Source organism: Vanacampus margaritifer, chromosome 9, assembly GCF_051991255.1.
Source record: "Vanacampus margaritifer isolate UIUO_Vmar chromosome 9, RoL_Vmar_1.0, whole genome shotgun sequence".
Taxonomy (NCBI): Eukaryota; Metazoa; Chordata; class Actinopteri; order Syngnathiformes; family Syngnathidae; genus Vanacampus; species Vanacampus margaritifer.
This window is the reverse complement of record NC_135440.1, coordinates 24,552,210-24,574,212: the sequence shown is the minus strand read 5'-3', so window position 1 is coordinate 24,574,212 and position 22,003 is coordinate 24,552,210. Positions and strand designations below refer to the sequence as shown.

At 41.8% G+C, this 22,003-nt stretch overlaps 1 protein-coding gene across 1 annotated transcript; it reads right to left on the bottom strand.

Moving 5' to 3' along the window:
* Window positions 1-1,992: 1,992 nt before the first annotated feature.
* Window positions 1,993-21,652, bottom strand: LOC144058425 (uncharacterized). Its single transcript, XM_077576877.1, has 16 exons — window positions 21,401-21,652; window positions 20,093-20,244; window positions 16,188-16,241; window positions 14,316-14,371; window positions 14,126-14,198; window positions 13,126-13,239; window positions 12,843-13,051; window positions 12,515-12,658; window positions 11,233-11,398; window positions 11,022-11,154; window positions 9,764-9,893; window positions 9,164-9,676; window positions 7,521-7,619; window positions 7,302-7,445; window positions 7,173-7,227; window positions 1,993-7,098 (listed from the first exon to the last, which is right to left on the bottom strand). Exons 2-16 carry the CDS (start codon window positions 20,145-20,147, stop codon window positions 6,689-6,691), a joined length of 2,355 nt encoding a protein of 784 aa, XP_077433003.1. The 5' UTR covers window positions 20,148-20,244; window positions 21,401-21,652; the 3' UTR covers window positions 1,993-6,688.
* Between the last annotated feature and the right edge of the window lie 351 nt (window positions 21,653-22,003).

Sequence of the window (22,003 nt, the reverse complement as noted above, 5' to 3'; positions counted from 1 at the left end):
GTAAGGTTTCCCAAAAAAATGAGTGGTTAAATTCAACTTGTACACACCGGTTCACAATAAATGCTTGGAAACACACACACACACACACATGCGCATAGAGGGCGAAATTGATTGTGAATATTTCCTGGAATGCAACTGTTGATGGGACGACGCGTGGTCTGTTGGAGGCTCTTTGCTCTCCATCATTAGAGGAATGAAAATCAATTCAGCGTTTGGCTCCAAGCCATTTGTCACTCAGCTGACACGCGGAGCGCCTCGGCCACTTCATTGGGGACACCCGCGCTTACCGCTAATACGATCCGGTACGAAATTTTACGGCGAACCTTCATTTGTCGCGTGTCCGAACATTGATGAGTTCACCTCCTCGCTCATCTGTTTGTTTTCCTCGCGGAATGTCACGGCGTCGTGATTGCCTGCCATGTTTTTTCCTCCTGAGGCCCGGCGGCCTCCACATCCGCTAATGATATCGTTTGATGGATTTGGCGACCCGTGAGTGGTTTGCGACGGTGCCAAACGCTTCCGCTCCCTGCAGCCGCCAACATTATTTCAATAACATGACAAAAACATTCAAAAAATATATCACTACAACCAACCAATTGGCAATGATGACGGTGCTGTGAGGACAAATCTGACATTTGATTGGTTAGAAAAACAGTCCCATTTATGTCAGGTGACATTGTTATAACACTGTCGTTACACTATAATAGTCCATTATGTTGTTACAATTAATATTGAGTAATAGTGTACGTTGTTAGGAAGAAATCGTTCCTTCTTTATCAAAATAGGTTTTAAGTTAGTATAATTACATTATTACAACACAGTTATAACACCATTATGATACATTTTCATGCATTTCACTTTTTCAAACAAGAGTCATTCAATATGTAATACTTTGTGTCATGTTATCGTAAAACAAATAGTAAATAAATATATATATTTTTTTACATTATTTAAAAAGGACAAACATTATAATAATTATAATAATAATAATTATTATTATTATTATTATTAAATATTATTATAATAATTATAATAATAATTATTATTATTATTATTAAATATTATTATAATAATTATAATAATAATAATAATAATATTTGCCAACGCTGTGGTGCCGTGAGGACAAATCCGAAATTTGATTGGTGAAAGAAATATTCCCGTTTATTTCAGGTGACATTGTTATAACACTGTCGTTACACTATAATAGTACATGATGTTGTTACAATTAATATTGAGTAATAGTGTATGTTGGTAGGAAGAAATCTTTCCGTCTTTATCAAAATAGGTTTTAAGTTAGTATAATTACATTATTACAACACAGTTATAACACCATTATGATACATTTTCATGCATGTCACTTTTTCAAACAAGTCATTCAATATGTAATGCTTTGTGTCATGTTATCGTAAAACAAATAGTAAATAATTTTTTTTTTACATTATTTAAAAAGGACAAACATTATAATAATTATAATAATAATAATAATTATTATTATTATTAAATAGTATTATAATAATTATAATAATAATTATAATAATATTTGCCAACGCTGTGGTGCCGTGAGGACAAATCCGAAATTTGATTGGTGAAAGAAATATTCCCGTTTATTTCAGGTGACATTGTTATAACACTGTCGTTACACTATAATAGTACATGATGTTTTTACAATTGGCATTGAGTAATACAGTGCATGTTGTTAGGAAGAAATGTTTTGTAGCATTTCTTCTTTGTCAAAATATATATTTTTTTAAAGTTAGTATTACATTATTACAACACTGTTATAACACCATTATGATACATTTACATGTGTTTCACTTTTTTCCGACAAGAATCATTTAATAGTATGTAATACTTTCTATCATGTTATAATACAAATGAATGGTAAATTTTTTTATTTCATTTAAAAAGGACAAAAACTGTCAGTAATATTTGGTATCGTGTGTCAATTACCTCTTGGATAAAAAAACTAAATGACAAAAGTGGAGACACATAGAAAATCTATTAAGACTTTAATTTTTTGAATGCTTTAAATACATTTTTTGGCATCAATAAGTTAAAGAATAAATTAAATCATAGCAGCAAAAACACATATCAAACATGTACGCTGGCAAAATGTTTCATCTTTCTGAAAAAGGAAATACATCATGAGAATGAGAATTATGAAAACAACTTGGAACGAGACGTGGAGGCAAAAAAAAAAGCGCTGGAAGTCACAGGAGGTGGCATCTTACTCTCCCGCCAGTTTCAATTCTATTTATATTGTTTTTTTTTCTTAGTTTTTACACGCAGCAAGAAATGCTTGTGGATGGCTATGATTGTCATAACCAGCCATGCAAATGCAGCTGCATTGGTTCAAGTTTGAACACAATTCCACTGTTGATCATTTTGCATGGTCACATTTGCAGTCAAATGAAAAAATAAAATCCCAAAACTTCACGTCACAGCACATTTGCCGGTAGCCGTCATATTGCACTCGCATTGTTAAGAGAGCAGTGGTTCGAAAACTCCAAGTAGCACCGTCATCATCAATCTTTAGAATCAAGTTCTAGAAAATAAAGTCAGAATTCTCACTGTGAAAATTCGGACTTTAAAGTGAGAATCATACCAAACTTTTTTTTTTTTTCAAAGTACAATTTTGATTACACAAAAAAGACAACCAATTGTTCATTCGTTATTACTGTATTGTCGTATTTCTCCTTCATGTCCCTCGTATTTACTGGGAAAAATGAACCTGAAAAAATGTATACTATTCAGCTAATGATAGCCGCATTTTCCTGAAAAAATTTGGACTTATATTCTGTAAGCCTTTTGTTCTTATATAAAAAAAAAACAGTGACGTCAGATTTATACAAAACACTTTAATTGGCCCAAAAGAGCAAATGGTTTCCGCTCCCAAAATGTCTTTTTGAAAAAATATGATGTTGGGCACCTCATTTGAAAACCACTCTTCTATTTGTATCCCTTCATCCCACACACTAATTGTTAAGCAAACTAATAAGAACAAGTGCGTTTGGCGATACGTGGAAGCCGTTGGGCGCACGTGCTACTAGCATGATTTTTGTAGCTTTTGCCAGCTCGTTCTCTCCCTTTGCGCGCCGACTGTGCGTCTGGCGTGGAGATGACGATCTGGTTGCCACACTCAAGCTGTGCCTGTCCTGTCGAGCGGGCTTTATGAATGGTACGTCAACAGCAGCCAGATTTTTTTTTTGGGGGGGGGGGGGGGGTTGATAAGTCATGTTGGAAGCATGTTTTCGTTAGTGTGCCAGAAGCAGATTTCTTCATTTTGGAGTGTCAAATCCACCAAGTGCATTTAAATGAAGTCTTCGCTGTTTACTAAAAGTCTACAAGGTGTCCACAAAATATTTACTCACACTTTGACTGTCCATTAATCCATGTATTTGTGTGTTTTTTTTTTTGTTGGATTGCTAGCAGAAGTTAGCTGGATCAAGTCTTGCTATGGATCAGAGGGACATAAAAGGGACATAAAAATAAATAAATAAATAAAAAATAAAATAAATAAAATTTGAAAAAAAAATAAAAATAAAAATATAAAAATCAATAAAAGTCTCATTGTTAACTCTTTGACTGCCAGACGTTTTCAGAAAAGGGATGCCGTGGGTGCCAGCCGATTTAAGCATCTTTGACTGATCTTTCAAGGTCCACAAAAAAATTATGTGTTTGGACTATGGAAACACACATACTACCAAATGAAAGATTGGACTCTCATCTTTCATCCGAAAAAAAAAGTTTGTTTCTACCTTATTCCGTTTTTCAGTAATCAACAATAGAAAATGGTTAGTTTCGCCTCTGTTTTGAAAAAAAAAAAACGTCTTTTAACGTCTTTGGCACTCATCCATAGGATTTTACTAAACGTTATTTAACGTTTTTGGCAGTCAAAGAGTTAATATAGTTTACATGGGATGGCACTGGGCAAATAATATCGGCATGGCAACAGAGGCTAAAATCTGATTGGATAAAAAAAAAAGAAGAAAAAAAAAGAAAATCTAACATCCGCATACACAACGAGAAGCAGCGCAGCCAAAATCAATTCTAAGAAATGACGAGCATAGACTTTTGGGAATAAATAAAAAAAACAATTTCGTAGTACAAATATTCAAATTTAGATCGTAACTGAATATTAGCCAACATGATTAACTTCCGAAGCTACAAAAGTTATCAAGCGCTACAAGAAGTGCTGCACGTTCTCCAAATCTCATGCCAATGGATTTTTTCAAAACTATGGTTGATAAGATTTAAAAACCAACGACAATCACTGTTGAAAGGAGAAATGAAACGGTCGTGTCCACAAATGCAAATGAAACGCTCCATAAATGTTGCCAACTCTGCGTCTTTAGAAAATGCTGGAAACCCGTTTGAACATTTGAGAACATGCAGGAATGCGTAAACGAGATTAGGGAGACAAGACTAATGTTTCCTTTGATGAAATGTTCTTTTCTTTAATTGATCTCATCAGACTTGTGTCAGCGTCGATAAATATCAAAATGAAATACATGAGTAATGGTTAATCAAAGGATGAGTACATACTTGAGGACACCTCGTGTGTGTGTGCGTGCGCGTCTCTCCCATCAAAGCGTTTTGAGTTCAACACTGCAATGAATCAAACTCTCGACATTGCGTGGAGTCAATGATTTTGACAGCAGTGATGGATGGATTTTCCTTTCCATCCGGCAAAGAGAAAAGGGAGAAAGTACGGATGGATGATAGAAGGTAGACGGGAAGAAGAAGGAAAACAAAAGAGGAGCGAAGGAAGGAATGATGCATGCTGCATATCAACGATGATGCTACATTCACGCCCACGGTGGGCGGGGCGTTTCTGGGAGCGCCATTGCATTTAAGTCAAGGGAATTTCCGGGGGGGCGGGGGTCAGTTGCGTGCCGGGCGGCGCGTTTCGGACGTTTCCGGCGAGCATTTTGCTACTTCGCCCATTTCGTCTGCGTTGGCTGGATTTGAACTTTTGCCGCCATCGCGTCAGCGACAGCCAATCGGTGTCGAGATCGTCCACGTCACCAAATGCGTCGCACAGCAGACAAAAACACCGGGAGCGCTTGTGTGCAGAACGTGTAGCATAGCAATGGAGGATAGCTTGATCGGAGCAGATCGGCTTATCTGGTGAGCTTGTTTGTTTAATTGTCGATGTGTGAAGCAAGCTAGCAATGCTACGATACAGTTAGCGCCGCCCCTCCTCTTCGTCCGTTGCGGCGCCGAGTGAAACCAATTCCATTGAGAACCCCGCAAACAAACACGCGCCAGACCGGCGTTGCGTCGCGATATTTTCGGTACGGTCAAAACGTAGGATTAGAGGAAAGGATGGATGGAAGGAAGGGAGGATGGAGTAAGGAGGATGATGGAAAGAAGGATGGAAAGAGGGAGAAGGGAGGAAGGAGGATGGAAGAAAGGAAGGAAAGAAATAAAGAAAGAGGGAGGAAGGAAAGAAAGAGGGAGGAAGGGAGAGAGGAATGAGGATGGATGGAAGGAAGCAAAGAAAGGGGAAGGAAGGAAGGAAAGAAAGAAAGAGTAAGGAAGGAAGGAAAAAAAAAGTAAGTAATTAAGGAAGGAAGGAAGGAAGGAAAGAAAGAGGGAGGGAGGAAAAAAGGAAGGAAGGAAAGAAAGAGGAAGGAAGGAAGAAAGGAAAGTAAGAGGGAGGGAGGAAGCAAAGAAAGGGGAAGGAAGGAAAGAAAGAGTAAGTAATTAAGGAAGGAAGGAGTAAGGAGGATGGATGGAAAGAGGGAGAAGGGAGGAAGGAAGGAGGCAAGAGGGAGGGAGGAAGGAAGGAAAGAGGGAGGCAGGGAGGAAGGAGGATGGAAGAAAGAAAGGAAAGAAATAAAGAAAGAGGGAGGGAGGAAGGAAGAGAGGAATGAGGATGGATGGAAGGAAGCAAAGAAAGGGGAAGGAAGGAAGGAAAGGAAGGAAGGAAAAAAAGAGTAAGTAATTAAGGAAGGAAGGAAGGAAGGAAGGAAAGAAAGAGGGAGGAGAGAAAAAAGGAAGGAAAGAAAGAGAGGAAGAAAGGAAAGAAAGAGGGAGGGAGGAAGCAAAGAAAGGGGAAGGAAGGAAGGAAGGAAAGAAAGAGTAAGTAATTAAGGAAGGAAGGAAGGAGTAAGGAGGATGGATGGAAAGAGGGAGAAGGGAGGAAGGAAGGAAAGAGGGACGGAGGGAGGAAGGAAGGAAGATAGGAAGAAAGGAGGGAGGGAGGAGGAAGGAGGATGGAAGAAAGGAAGGAAAGAAAGAAAGAGGGAGGAAGGAAAAAAGGAAGGGAGGAAGGACAAGTTTTGGTGGGTTTAGGACTTGTAAAAAGAAGATTTTAGGAGGGTTTGGCTGGAAGGCAGAAAAGAACAGTTGGGATTGTTGGTTACAACCTCTTGAAAGGAAGGGATTGCTGGCATTTGGCAGGATGAAAGGAAGGTCGTGTGAACTGGAAGGAAAGGGGAACGTTTGTTGGGTTCTAAGAACTGTGAGCGCCTGTGCTGGACGGAAGGAGGAGGGAGCGATTTTCTGCTACAAAGAAGGACGAAAAGAAGGCTGCATGTAAAGGCAGTTGGGATGGATTGTGTGCTTTTGCGTGGATTCAAGGAAGGAAAGAAATACAGTTGGAAAGACGAAAACAAAGAATAGAAGCGAGAGAATACGAAAGGGAAGGAAGGCCCGGCAACAAAGCAGTCCACAAACGTCCTCACCACTGCTCAAACATCAGATCCAACACACGATTGATGTTGAGATCCGAATCCAGATCCAAGTCGGTCTCGGCAAAGGGAGGCGGCGGCGGACTGAGCAGCCGCCAGCCGGACGTCAACGTCTCCAGGATGTCGGCGGCGTCGCACATGGCCTGCGCCCGCCGCTTGCGCGACTTCCCGGCCGACTGCAGCAGAGGCGAGCTGCAGACGGGCGGGGGCGCCGGCGCCGGGACCGGGACCACGTGGCTCGGGGGGAGGACGGCGGGAGACGGGGGCAGCTCCAGCAGAAGCGAGGAGCAGAGAGGCAGGAAGTTGCTGTCCTTGGAGTCCTGCTGGGCTTTGTGGGATTGATTGACTTGCGCGGGAGGTGGCGGGATGGAGGATTTGGGAGTCGAGTTGTTGACAGAGTCTGGAAAAAGAAAACCATAAAAAGTCATCGAGCCACTGAGTATCTTCAAGTTGACTTCTCGATGGGAGACTCACCAACACAAGCAATGGGCTCGTCCAGAATGTCATCGATCGACTGTCGAGGGTCCATCTGGGGACGAGAAAAAACAAAACAAAGATCAGTACTTCTGCTCTCATCAGTCTTTGCCGTTTCCGCAAACCCACCTGTGCTTTCTGGATGGCCTCCTGAAGCTCCTCCTCCAAGCTCCGAACGCCAGGCGAGTTTTGGACCGGAGTCTCGGTGATCTGCACCGGCAGCTCGAGGTCTCGGACAATCATTTCGCCGGGGCAAGGCTGGGTGCAGAATACCTTCAATGACATTTGGTCGACGGGTCAGTTCGGTGCGTCCTGGTGAAAGACTTGAGAGGAGTCTTTCTGGATTACCTGCGTAAACAACACCTCCGCTTGCGCGTTTGTTTCCCGGTTTCCTCTCCTGAATCCTGGTTCCTGTTGCAGGAATGGATGAAGGGATCTTGCGCAAGACTGAGAGATGAAGAGGTCAAAGGTATAAAAGACGTTATGGCTGGAGAAAAAAAAGTCGACTAAAAAATGTCTGCCTCGAAGCTCCGCCGCAACCATGTTTGCGCCGCCTTCCATGTTTCTACATTGATCTTTTTTGTAGACGCACGCAGTTTTTGAGCTCATTAAGAGGCTCCACTTGTTAGTCATTGACACAACATCTGAAGTGACGTTTTACTTTTAGACACTATTACATGTGTAATGTGATGTGTGAACTAAATGGTAGTGTTTGTCTACCTTAAATGTGATCGCTAGCGCGCTAATGCTAATCGCGATTGCTAACCGTTTAGCATCGGCTAATTTTCTTGGTGTTTGATGATGATCATGCACGGAAGACAATAAATAATAGTGCACTCAATTCATGTAGATATAATGATGTATGTGTGAACTAAATGGTTAGTGTTTGTTTACTTGAAATGCTAATCGCCAGCATGCTAATGCTAATCGCGATTGCTAATCGTTAAGCATTGCCTAATAATGCTCGCGCACAAAAGACAGTAAATAATTTGTTTAGTTATATCCACTCAATTCAACTCATAGATATGATGTATGTGTGAACTAAATGGTGGGTACCCTTTGTTTACCTTAAATGTAATCGCTAGCACACTAATGCTAATCGCGATTGCTAACCGTTAAGCATTGGCAAATTTTCTTGATGTTTAATAATGATCATGCATAGAAGATAATAAATGATAGTGCAGTAGATATATGCACTCAATTCAATTCATGTAGATATAATGATATATGTGGTTAGTGTTTACTTTAAATGCTAATAGCTAGCACGCTAATGCTAATTGCGATTGCCAATCATTTAGCATTATCTAATGAGGTAGATGCCACGGCCTTCCGACTGCCGGGTTTCACACATCAGCGTCGTTTCCGGCCACTGATGGCCGCGTTACAACACTCGCACCCCCACCCATGCGCAGGGCGTCTCAACTCTCTGAAACGCTTCGGACAACTAAGACAGACACACTCGCACCCGTCGACGGGAACGCGCAACCGAGGGGCACAAAGCGTAAGAACTGAGACGCGGCCCACACGTCGCAAACAGGAAACAGAAACAAAACATAGATATGATGTACGTGTGAACTAAATGGTGGTTACCGTTTGTTTACCTTAAATGGTAAACGCTAGCACGGTAATGCTATTCGTAATTGCTAACTGTTTAGCATAGGTTTGTTTTGTTGGTGTTTAACAATTCATATGTAAATAACTTAATAAATTAATTCTTATAATATTAATTCTTTGGGGATGCGCGATTGATAATCGGTTTTATAAAGACTCGATAGTGACAGCCCTAAAAGCTACTCACAAAAAGTTAAGGATATTCGGCTTATGGGTTAAAATTCAAGATGATCCTAAAACAGTTTAGAAAAGGTCAAATTAAGTTAAAGGTTATAGTACATTTGAAGTTCTTCCTGAAACCCAAAACCCAAGGATCCCTAACTTTTTGTGAGTGGTAGAGGTCTCCACCAAAAACCAAAGACCAAAATGTTTCTCCTCACTTCATAGATAGTGTTGGCAGAGGTTTCTCGTGCCCGGCACTTGGTCCTCTCCTTCCTGTCCACGCCCAGGTCAGTCCTCCAGGTGGTCCCGCATTGCAGGGGCGACGAGGACGACATGGGTAAACTGGGACTTGGAGTTTCAGAGGCGGTACAGGCCGGCGCAAGGAAGACCGCACTGATAGGACCGCAGTGTTCAGCAGACAGACTGACGGAGAGACCGTTCGGGACCACGCCCAGAAAGCCGTTCGGGACTCTGTGGTCCGGGATGCACGTCCGTTGGTTCGGGCTGCTTCCGGGTGAGTCTCCGGAGCTGCAGCTCGATCTGGGGCTGTGGTGGGCCAGAAGCGGGTGCGAGGGAGTCAGGGACTCCATGCTGCCCCCCAGTTGGCAGAGGGGCGTGGGAGTGACGCAGCAGTGGGGGAGCTGGAAGGGACGAAGGCGCTGCAACAGGGCCGGCTTCGTGCCGGAGACGGGGAGGCCTCGCTTACGCAGCTGCTGCCTCAACTCTGACACCTGAGGAGGCAAAAGGCACGAGGTCATCCGAGGGGGTCCTCGGCGGATATGACTGATGGGGTCTTAGATATTTCCGGATTCTCTTACTTTGAGATCAACGAGATTTGCGGGGAGGAGCTCAAGCTTGGACGCATTGTTTGTGTCATTTGGCGTGTGGTTGGTGGCGGCAGTAAGAGGTTGAGGGTTCGGGGGCAGAGCTCCAGATGAACTCGGTTCTCTACGGGAGTAATAATTGGAAACATGAATTCACCAGAAACAAGTTACTACTCTTCTTAAGCTGCCAGCAATTCAAAGTAAAAGTACAGCAGGGTGTCCAAACTCTGGCTCGGGGGCCATTTGGGGCCCGCCATCCATTTTGAAACGGCCCAATGACATGTGCTACTAATACATTTGTTTCATATACTGTTGAGCTTTTCTGCATATGCAAAGATGCTAATCAATTATTTATAATTAAACAATTAGCAACTCTTTATAACACTGTGATGAGTAAAGATAATTCATTTTTACGAGCCAAAATTGTTTCCTTCGGTTCTTTGTCTTTGTGTTCCACAGGGCTCAATTTTGGGGCCCCTGTTGTCTTCATTGTATTTGCTGGTCTCACAAAAGTGGTATGAGTGCAACTTTTAACTTTTACCACCAAAAACGTTTGACGACGTATACTAGAATCCCAATGAATGGCGCCAAAAACGTTAATTGACGTCAACTAGTTTTTTTGTTTTTTTTCTCGAATAGACCGTTTTCAAGGATGACGTGAATGATCAAAGCCTTTGTCAGAGAAAGCTTGTTTTTCCTCATTTTTTTCTATTCTTGCTTGATGTCACTCAAAATACCTATTTTTTTAAATGGTGATTCCTAAAGAACGGAATAAGGTAGAAACATACTTTTTTTTGGCTGGCACAGTCAGGGTTGTTTTTTGGATAACGTTTGACAGTAAAAGAGTTTTTACCAACTGATGTTTCTCAGTGTGTGTACAAGTCGCATGATTATGATCAGGACCAGTTTAACTCTTTGACTGCCAAAAACGTTAAATAACGTTTAGTAAAATCCTATGGAGGAGTGCCAAAGACGTTAAAAGACGTTTGTTTCAAAACAGAGGTGAAACTAACCATTTTCTATTGTTGATTACTGAAAAACGGAATAAGGTAGAAACAAACTCTTTTTTTTCTGATGAAAGATGAGAGTCCAATCTTTCATTTGGTAGTATGTGTGTTTCCATAGTCCAAACACAACATTTTCTGTGGACCTTGAAAGATCAGTCAAAATGCTTAAATCGGCTGGCACCCACAGCATCCCTTTTCTGAAAACGTCTGGCAGTCAAAGAGTTAAGGAGAAAAGAACTTCGTACCTGGGCACCACCGTAAGTTGTTGCTGCTGCTGCTGAAAGATTTGCAGCTCCAAAGAGACTTGTTGCTGCTTGATGAGATGACAACTGGCGGCGTCTAATGGCTGGATTGGAGGGCTCCTCTGTTTGGCTCCTCCTTCAAAGACACACACCACGGGTGAAGCAGCGGCTTCTTGTTTTTTGGGGCCGAGAGGCGCTCAAAGCAATACTCGACCTCCAGGTCCGGACGCCCCTCTCTGGTCGGGAGGAATGTACTGGTGATACTTGAGTTTCTTCATCTTGGGTTTGGCGTCCCGCGCTTTCCGTGAGCGAGCGAGGTGGTTGAGGTTGAAGCCGGCGGTCAGGGAAGCCGAGCAGGCAGGACTGGGAGGCCGAGCTGTCTGCGAGGGTTCAAAGCAGGCTCAGTGGAGTCGCTCCAAAGCTGGCGTATATAAGATGCGACGCGGGGGGAAATGTCAAGCCGCTTCCTGCGTTGTTTGACAGCGTTTGCACCGCGCGGAGGTTAAACGCTTAACAAATCTCCAGATGACAGCGCGCGTGTTGCCTTTGACACGCAGCCGACGGTGTTTGTGCGCGGACGTGTTAACCCGGGGGGGGGGGGGGGGGGGCAAACGCATGCCACGCGTCCACAAGTGCAAATTGACAGTAATGAATGCGTCGCGGCTTAAGGTCGAGTTTGCAAAATAGAAGCGGCGAGCATCTTGTTAAAAGGTGAAGATCTTCACGCGGCTTACTTGGGTTGTGAATTCATCTCATTAAAGAACATGCAAATCGTCATTGGCAAGTCAAACGCTGACTCAAACGCATTTCACACGACATTACGTATAAGAAATCCCCTCGCACACCCATTACTCCACCTCTTAATACCATCCATAATATCACGTAACAATAAGAGATGCGGATTATTTCATGTATTAATGTGTACAATTCGAGGACAGAACATTTTTGATATCGTTGAGGGTGGCAACTGGTCAATAGAGGGCGCTAGAGCACCGCCCTACCGCCCTGCCACCTTTAAAGGGATACTTGACTCTTTGAGCCATTTTCAGCAGTAAAAAGTTAATATTTTGTCCAGAATGAATTGGATAACTTCATTATTTTTCTTGTATAATTAATAACATTAAAAACTATTTTTTTTTCCATTTGCTGTCAATTAAAGATGACATCACCTGCGCTGAGAAAGTAGGTAAAGACCAATCATGGCTCACCTATTTTCTGGGTTTGGTCAGCTGAGACTTGAATTTGTCGTTAACCACTTCCTAAAATTTGTATTTTAAGATATTAATTGTACATGAGAAATAATGAGATGACCAAATTCAGTCTGTAACTTTTTGCTGCTGAAAATGGCTCAATGAGTAAAGTATCCCTTAAATATGACAAAAACAAAAATAAAAAATTACATACTATCATAAAGATCTATTTTTAGGAAATGACGACAAATAGATTAGAGTTAATGACGAGGTAAACTCTTTTGTTTACATGAAGCTCCGCCGTACCTTTGGCAGCAAAGGCGTGGTCTGGGAAATCAGAAAGATCCCGTTTGGTCGACTGGTGCTTGCCATGGAGTTGCTCTCACACAGCAGCGGCACGCTGGTTGGCGGTCGGATGCCCTCGGTTGCCGGGAGCAACGCCAAACCGGACTGAAAGAGGACACGGGACGTCAGTCGGAATCGACGCCGAAACTTGTTGCTTACAAATCAGTCATCACAAAAAATACGACTTCACCAGAAAAAAAATAATCGCCACAAGTTGAAGTGGCGATTTGGACAACCGTCCATGATATCAACTTTGCATCATTTACTGTACTGTAAATTGTTCTCTCACCTGAATGTGAACCGGACTATGATTAAGGGGCGGGCCCACAGATGACAAATCACTCAGCAATTGGTCATCTGGGAGACCCGGTGGTGAAGGGAAGGCCGAGGCCAGCGGTTGGGGAACAACGCCTCGCTCGTTCGGAGAAGACGACGAGGAGGAGCAGGAGGAGATGTCGTCTTCGAAGACATCTGCGGGCAGCGGGAAAGGGGCGGGACCTGTGGAAATGGAAGTGAAAAGACGTCGGGGTCCAAAGATGGGATTTGTTGGCCAACGTGCGCTCATAACTAACAGTTCTCAAGGTGTGGTTTGTCTTTGGGTTTGGCGGGCGCAGGTGGATCTTGGATCCCCTCCCTGAGGTCCCGACGAGCCTTTTTCTGCCTTGGGGCCCCGCAATCGCTCTTCTCTGAAGACACAGAGAAGCAGCGAAGTTCAGGTTCAAGTTCAAATAATTTTTAGTTCATTTAAAGTTCCTTTAATGCCACAATTTTTTTTTTTAAACGCGCGATTAATGACCACCTCTGACTTGGAAAGCCTGTAATTGGGGAATTCCAGTCGCAACCCAGCAGACACGTAAACCTCACAATTTAGCAGTAATAAATTGCATAATAATGCATATATTTGTGGAGACTGGGGTCAAGTTGTATTTTACAAATTAAAAAATGTGCAGAATTTCACAAGTTACTTTACGTTAAAGATTAGATAGCTCTTAATATGAAAAGCAAAATGCACCGAGCTGTCACCAATGTCTTACAAATGCAATTATGCCATCTAGTGGCAGAAAAATGACCGACACAAATCAATATCACGCTAGTTTTTTACAGTACATCTTTTTAATTTTAACTCAATTTTATGAATTATTTATTATTATTATTTCTATTAGTTTAACTTTTTTTTCCCACTTTTGATAAGAGTATGAAAACTCTACATATTATTGTACATCTAGAACAGACATTAAGTCATGCAATTATGATTAAAAAATTGTCATCGTCTGACACCACATATATATATATATATATATATATATATATATATATATATAGCGAGAGAGAATATATAACAAATTAGAAATGATAAAATCGGAAAGAATTCTTGAGTTCTAATTGGAAAAGGACACTCATGACAGATTGGCGAGGAACACCTCTGACAGGTTATTTTGCGTGCCGTCGTCAACTGCGCTTTAAGGACCTGAAGAGGTCACATTTGTTTGCAAGTGACAGCTGACCACGTGTGCGGCGCCGCACTTCCTGTATACGTCTGCAAGCAAATGACATTGTGTGTCCGCCCGTCACCTTGCACAGCTACAGCAGTGACGCCACCAGGGGGCATCTTGTGACGTCTTCCGGCGCCATTGTCAGTTTGACACTGCATCAGGAAACAGCGGCAAAGTCAAAGCAATCAGACATGAGCCCACGCAATATTCACTCGATTGGTCCCATTGAAAACAATAGCAATGTATTGGACAGCATTGAAACAACTCACCAGAGCTTGGCTCTTGTCTTTTTGTTCTTTTTTAGGGCAACTCGTTGATTTTGAGCCTATAGAAACAAAATGGATCAACATTTACTGAACACTAAAATGAAAATTCCACTGCAGTCAGACTGACTTTATATTATATTATTATTTATATTTATTTTTAACTGATGTTATCTTTCTTTTTAACTCTTTGACTGCCAGACGTTTTCAGAAAAGGGATGCCGTGGGTGCCAACCGATTTAAGCATTTTGACTGATCTTTTGACTGATCTTTCAAGGTCCACAGAAATTTATGTTATTGGACTATGGAAACACACATAATACCAAATGAAAGATTGGACTCTCATCTTTCATCAGAAAAAAAAGTTTGTTTCTACCTTATTCCGTTTTTCAGTAATCAACAATAGAAAATGGTTAGTTTCACCTCTGTTTTGAAACAAACGTCTTTTAACGTCTTTGGCACTCCTCCATAGGATTTTACTAAACATTATTTAACGTTTTTGGCAGTCAAAGAGTTAATGTAGTCAACAGAGTGAAATTACATGAATTTATCCTATCAGCGGGTACACCCGGGAATCGTTTCCAATTTTTTTACTTTTGTTAGCATTTTCTTAATATCTTGTTTTTTCTGGAAGTCAATTAATAAAATAATAATTTTTGCAATATGTTCCATGCCCACACCCCCACTACTCTAAACACGGCCCTCTGATTAATATATATAATATAAATTAAGCAGAAAATCCACTAGGGGGCGGCCATTTTGCCACTTGCTGTCAACTGAAAATGACATCACAGTGCCTTATGCTGCATTGGAGGAACGTAGGAAGTCGGAATTTTCTGACTTCAAACCAGGAAGTATGCGCGGGAATGCCCCTTTCAACCCGGAAATCCAAGGACCCCCGACTTCACCGCCTGGTTTAAATCTGACGTCACCCGACAATGGCGAACACCGAAGAAGCAAAGGCCGTGAATGGCAAAACATAATGTACACAATTATAAACACATTTATCTATTTATTTATTAATCATAACATTAATTTTGTTTTTAGAAAAAAAGTAACTTAATGTAAACCAATGTGATTTTGACTGACTATTAACCAGACCAACAAACAATTGATCGGAATCAGCCATCTTTGTTGTTTACATTTGCCGCGATCGCTTTGAGGTCGGAACTGGAACTTCCCAACTTCCTCAAATGCAGCATTATATTTGAATGGACTGTCAATAGAACCCTCAGGGCTGAAGCCAGAGGGCAGCCATCTTACGTTGCCACTTTTACTCACAACTTCCATTATTTTTGTGCTGAAAACATTGTTGTCAGTGCGCGTTTTACGCTACAATCCCTGTATGGCGTCATGAGAGCCTCGCAAAGAGCGAACTTCACAGCTTGCATCGACCATTCAGAGTATATTATCTTAATATTGTGACTCACAGAGGTAAGGTTTACGTTTTGTTGAGGGCTCTGACAACATGATGCAGACGAATCTTTGAGTGGCACCCGGAGCTATGAGAATTTTTTTTTTTTTTTGGTAAAACTGTATGTCATGTCATGTGTAAGATGGCCGCCAATGGCGTCACTTCTCTAAACGGCGAGTAAGCGGCATTGACGAGCCATTCATACGTAAGACCGTGGCCTTAGGGCTCAGCTTGCAAAGGTCACATGACCAAACCCAGAAAACAAGTGAGCCGTGACGATCGTTACCTGAGCCCATAGACACTGTGATGTCATTTTTAATTGGCTTACTCCTAACACCCCCCCCCCCCTCCCCTTGTCTGAAATCTTTTCACTGATTGATTATCTTCGAGAAAATGATAAGGTTCGAATCAACAACATGAGCCCAAATGAGTCACAAATCTAAACTGTTGCATGTGAAACCAACCCGAGTCAGCATTGATCTCACTCTGCCTCCGGTTCTGAATCCTCAACTGCAGCACTGTAAGACAAAATAAAAAAAAGATGATTAATGCATTTTGCATGGACGGGATGACGGTCGGCTTTAATGCCTCCGTGAGGAATGACAAGTAAACGGCAGTGCAATCAATAAATCACACTTGACAAGCGAACCAAGAGTCCGGCGAAGATGAGAAGCTGGCTTGTATTACCTAATGGCTTTGCGACGCCGGCGTGCGCACACGCGCAATTTGTCCATTAACAGTGAGCACGCACACACAAACAGGTGAAGCCCAATGATACATTTGAGTGAGACCTGAGCGAGGGTGGGGGGGGGGAGGTGAGGTCTGCCCGGGGGTGGGCGGTGGAGGCCAGTAACTATTTATCTCTCGCTATGTCTATTTCAGTCGGCCCCCATCCCCCCCTTCAGCTGTCCCGGCTTCTCGTGACCCCCCCCCCCCCCCACCCTCCCTCACGTCATCCTGCCCGGTGCTGCCAAAACTATAATCATCTCGTGGACTTAGTATGTTTGTGTTTTACTGTACTCTCATGTTCAACAAACAAAATGTTAGAAAAAAAACACTTTTTTTTTTTCAAACCGATATCAGTATGCGTACTCAACTTTTGAGTCGTCACCAATATCACTAGTACTTTTGATACATACAATTTCCACACAAAAAAACAATGCCAGATCATTTTTAAAGAAACACCTAAGTATGAAAATATAACATTTATCCTTAATTTCTAGTTCCTCATCATAAAACGGCTACAAAAGTACCAATACGTTAAAATAAGGTGTTGGTACGCAACCATCCCTAGTAAAAAGCTATAAAAAAATTATTTTATCAATTGAAAAATAATCCAATAAATTGGAGGAACATTGTACATTTACCCACGCTTGCTAAAGTATATGAAAATAAAAGTGTAAGTTAGAACTTAACAAAAGACTACCAGGAAGCATGTCTTTTTTTCTATGCTTTGGGTCTCTAATTAAAAGTGAAACAGGTCCAGCTCAGCATGAACATTTTGTCCAAAAATGTTGCCATCCAACGGTCAAATTGAAATTCTAGTGTTCATTGTATGCAATTACCAATAAAAGTGAAATCAAATCATTTGAACATTTTGATTGGTTGTGTCACAAGCAAAAGAAGAAATGTTTCTTATGTTATGTTCCAGCCTCCCATAAAAAGCAACAAAAATGTTTATACTGTGTTTTTAATAAGAAAAATAGCACTGGTGCTTTTCATTAGGTTTTTTAAAATTATTTTCAAAATAGTTTTTAATGGGTTTTTTTACCTATTGCATTTTTTTTATTTTATTGACAGTTTTTTATTTTGATAGCTTTACTAGATTTTGTGTGTATGAGCTCAATGTGCAGCACTTTTGGAAACGCTTGTTTATAAAAATGCGCTATAGAAATAAAGTGGACTGGCTTGGATTAGCTTGTCTATGGCTTTCTGTATTGTTTGTTAGCATTAAGCTAAACAGAGTTTCCTAAGGTGTGTAGGCCGGCTGGGTAAGCACGTTTATAAGCAAGACTTGTTGAGCCAAATTATCCCAACGAGAGGCTGATATTCTGGTCTTGGCATTCACCTCTTTTACATGCATGATGCCACGCACAAAGCAGCTGCCAACCTTCCTCCTCCTCATCCTCCTCCTCCTCCTCCTCCTCTTCCTCCTGTGCCCTCTTAAACCCACCCCTCGAGCCAGGAATCACGTTTTCCAGCAGGTGCTGGCACACCTTGGGGACAGCCTCCACCAGCGCCACGTCATTTCCTCCGCTCAAAAAGACGACAGCTGCTGGCCAACGAGGCGACCGCGCCAGGAAGTGCTCGTTAAGGGAAGCCTATGGAATTCTGGGAATGTGTCTGAACGGTGGAGGCGGAGTTGGCAATGCATTGCGTTGACCAACACGGTCATCAGTTCAGACAGACAAAAACATACTGTACTGTATATTGTCACTGTCCAATAACAAGTGTGTATCTCCATGTTTTTATTCATTAAAAATGTTTTTTAAATCTTATTTTCTGGATTAACTGTTATTATTAACACAACGCGGTAATAATTTCATTTATTGATTGCCAAATGTCGATTGTCTTCATTTCATAGCATTTTACTTGGCTGCATTTATTTCGATGTTCGCTTCTTCTTCTTTTTTTTGTCCAATCAGAGTGCAGATTCTACCTGTTGCCATGTCAATCTAATCTGCCTTCAAGAATCGCAAATGCGCGTTGACGTTAACTAAATGAGAAATGTGACTGTTTCTTTAATCCATCAGATTTCAAATCGGTTCCAAAGATGGCCCTCGATGACATCAGCATAATTCCGTTCTCCGGTTGGTTGGTCAGAGCAAAACTTGTTACAGCCAACTTCGACTAGCTAAACGTGTCCGTAGCCGTCAATAGGGATTAATACAATATATTTATTAATCAGAAACTCTTAATCTATGGTCTATAATAAAACATGCCTTTTGCATTTGTAAAATGTATTCTATGCTAGTTACTTGAATTTAAAAGTAACTTACTTTACTGATTATTTGATTTTAAAAGTAACTGAGTTACTCAATTTTAAAAACTAACTAAATTTGATTACTTTTAGTTACTTTCAGCAGACGTCGACAACCCCGCTTAACATAAAAAAAACTTGTTTCGACTATGCCTTAATGCAAGTGCAATTTTAAAAGTCAGGTCTAAAGAGATACTTGACTCATTTAGCCATTTGCAGCAAAAAAAAAGAGCTAATATTTTGTCTAGAATGAATTTAATAACGTAATTATTTTTTACGTGTAATCAGGACCTCCCAAAACACATTTTGTTACTTGCCGTCGACTGAAAATGACATCATTGGCGCTAAAAACTCAACACCACATGACCAAACCCAGAAAAGAGGTGAGCAGTGATTGGTCGTTACCTGAGCCCTGAGCACACGTGATGTCATTTTCAGTCGACAGGAAGTGGCAAAAATGTTTTTGAAAAGGTATTAATTGTACATGAGGGCTCCGGGTGGTGGAGTGGTTACCGTCACTTGCCTTCGGTGCAGGTTGGCGTGGATTTGACACAATATTACGTTTTTAGTGCTAAAAATGGCTAAATGAGTCAAGTACAGAGGTGGCAAATCCAGGTCCAAAAAGTAAAAACCCTGCCACAATTTAGCTTTAGCCCCTGATGCTAGCTAGCTCCCTAAAAGGTAAACAAGCACCATGGGAGCTAGCTAGGGAGCTAGCTAAAAGTTAAACAAGCACCACGGGAGCTAGCTAAAAGTTAAACAAGCACCATGGGAGCTAGCTAGGGAGCTAGCTAAAAGTTAAACAAGCACCATGGGAGCTAGCTAGGGAGCTAGCTAAAAGTTAAACAAGCACCATGGGAGCTAGCTAGGGAGCTAGCTAAAAGTTAAACAAGCACCATGGGAGCTAGCTAGGGAGCTAGCTAAAAGGTAAACAAGCACTATGGGAGCTAGCTAGCTAGCACCTGGGGCTAAAGCCAAACTGTGGCATGGATTTTACTTTCTGGACCTGGATTTGCCACCTTTGGTCAAGTATGATTTTTAGGATAACGTTTTTAACCAGCATCACTGTTTTATAGTAAAATAACTAGACTAGTGTTACTTTTGTTGTGGTTTTGTCACGTAATGTGTGTGACAAGCAACAATACACAAGGCCTCTATCAGAGGCATCCCAACGGGCGGCAGTAGTCGCTAAATCCATTCCCAACCATCACATCCGTGACGCTATTGATCACGTGACACCCCATGTGACCCAATATCCAACTCACCTTCACCTCTACATATTGATGCTAATGTAGCCAATTAGCCCGGCAGTTTGCGGGTGGGGGGGGTGTAAACTCAGCTCTCCACTGCGCGTCGTCTATTTAATTGCTTCCATTCCCATACGCTCACCTGAGCGAAACTTGTTCCGGATGAGGAGTGACCTCTCGGAGGCCAGGAGCGTCATGGCGGCTCTGAAGGGCGGCGCGGCAGAGAGACACAAGAGGGACTACCTGGTGCGTGTCCACCAGGATGAATGGAAGCGATTCTTCTTTTGTGTGTCACTGCGGGGAAAAGCAGCCGAGTGAGAGAGGCAAATGCTTGCAAATCCACTGATAGACACAAAGTGATATTGATAGAGGCACAGCGCGCACACGGATCGAGACGCAAGGCCTAACAAGCCAACATTGGCATCGGTGGTCGTCCCTGTAGACGGCCTGTCATGATCACAGTGTGTCACCTGGGCCCACCCATCGCCGCTAATAACAACGCCGACCTGGATCTGGAGTAGTTCAGACGCCCCTAATTTTTAATCTTTTCTTTTCTTTTTTCAAATTTTTTTTGAATCTCTAGGTTTTCATACTCTTGTTAACAAAAGTGGGAAAAAAATGTTAAACTAATAGAAATAGTTCAAATGAATTTTTGACGTTTATAGGCGTCAATGGCAGTGAAGGAGTTAATAACTAAAATCTAACCAAGAACATTTCTACAAATAATTCTCAAATCAAGGCAACATTCTTCTTCTCTAATTATTTCTTCTTACCAGCACTTAAAAACACACGTTAAAATTAATTGTACTTTATATAACATGAAGTAAGTAATAACATGATTCATTGCCGCTCGTTCGGATGTGCCCGACTTGGCCACCAGGAGGCAGAATATTACAGCTATGTACATATGCAGGTACAAAAAAAGAAGAGTTTCAAAAGATGCTGTAATATTAGTCATTTTTCATAGAGGATAAATAATACATTAATGTATGTTTCTATTCAAATATCCAGTGCTTAAAGCATGAAAACCCCACCACCATATACAAACTTTTTGTTAGCCCGTCTAAGTGGTTCCCATTAGCATTAAGCTAGCCGAACTCAAGGCAGAGTTATGAGGTGACACAAAACATTTAGTTGAGCATTAAACATTCTTGCTGCCTGTTTTTGAAGAATTGTTCACTAAATACATCAGTGTTTTAGGCTAGCTATGCTAACTCAGCAGTCATTTTTTATTGGTGGGTAATTAAGCTTAAATTCAGTAAATTATTCATCATTTCATTACATTTTTTTTTAAAGCCCAGTCTGTGCAGCACAGTTAACCCTCTCAAAACATTTATGCATAGAGACAGAATATGGCCAGTAGGCACGTTATTCTTCAATAAGACGACAAAGACGCGATTGTGGAGGCCGAACGGGAAAAGATGAGCGTGAAAAGAGAAAATATACTTACAGGAAGAGAGAAGAAAAGCTGAGCGGCCCCACGGGCTGTGCAGTTGATTTCAGATGAAATTGAAGAAGAGAATTGAATGAGGGAGAGGAGGAGAGACGAAGAGAGCAACTAACTGGTTAGTGCTTTTAGCGGCGATTTCCTTCTTTCATGTTCTTTTCATGTCCGCGCTTCCATCGCTGCTTTAATTTCTCAGCCGGTGCGTCCTTCTTGCTTGCTTTCTTTCGTTCTGACTTTCTTTGTACAACTCAGGCAGTCGCCTCTTGCTCTGACTGCCCCTCATGCCTGCCCCAAAGCATCATGGGTCCTGGGTGCCAACTGTCAACCCCCCACCCCCCCCCCCCATTCTTCCCTGAATCTGATTGAGCAGCACATGCGTACTTTTTTTTTTTGAGCATTTTTATTTATTTATTTTAACTTTTTTTCCAACTTAGTTATAAAAGGCGCGTCCACACGTTTTATTTGCACAAGGCCAAACGCGGAGCGTTTTGCAAATGGTTGGAGTGCAGCAAGGCTCAGATGCTGCCTTCGGGATACTTCTGGGTCACCCCCTTAAATTGATTTAATGATCTGTGTGTGCGCGTGCCATGCACTGGGATACACACA

Bases quoted from the DNA above. Each gene is read 5' to 3' on its own strand.
- LOC144058425 (XM_077576877.1), bottom strand. From the start codon at position 20,147: ATGACGCTCCTGGCCTCCGAGAGGTCACTCCTCATCCGGAACAAGTTT. The intron at 13,052-13,125 runs GTTAGTTATGAG...CCATTTCCACAG, and splicing joins CAAACCACACCTTGAGAACT to GTCCCGCCCCTTTCCCGCTG. The intron at 11,155-11,232 runs GTCGAGTATTGC...GTGTCTTTGAAG, and splicing joins AGGGGCGTCCGGACCTGGAG to GAGGAGCCAAACAGAGGAGC.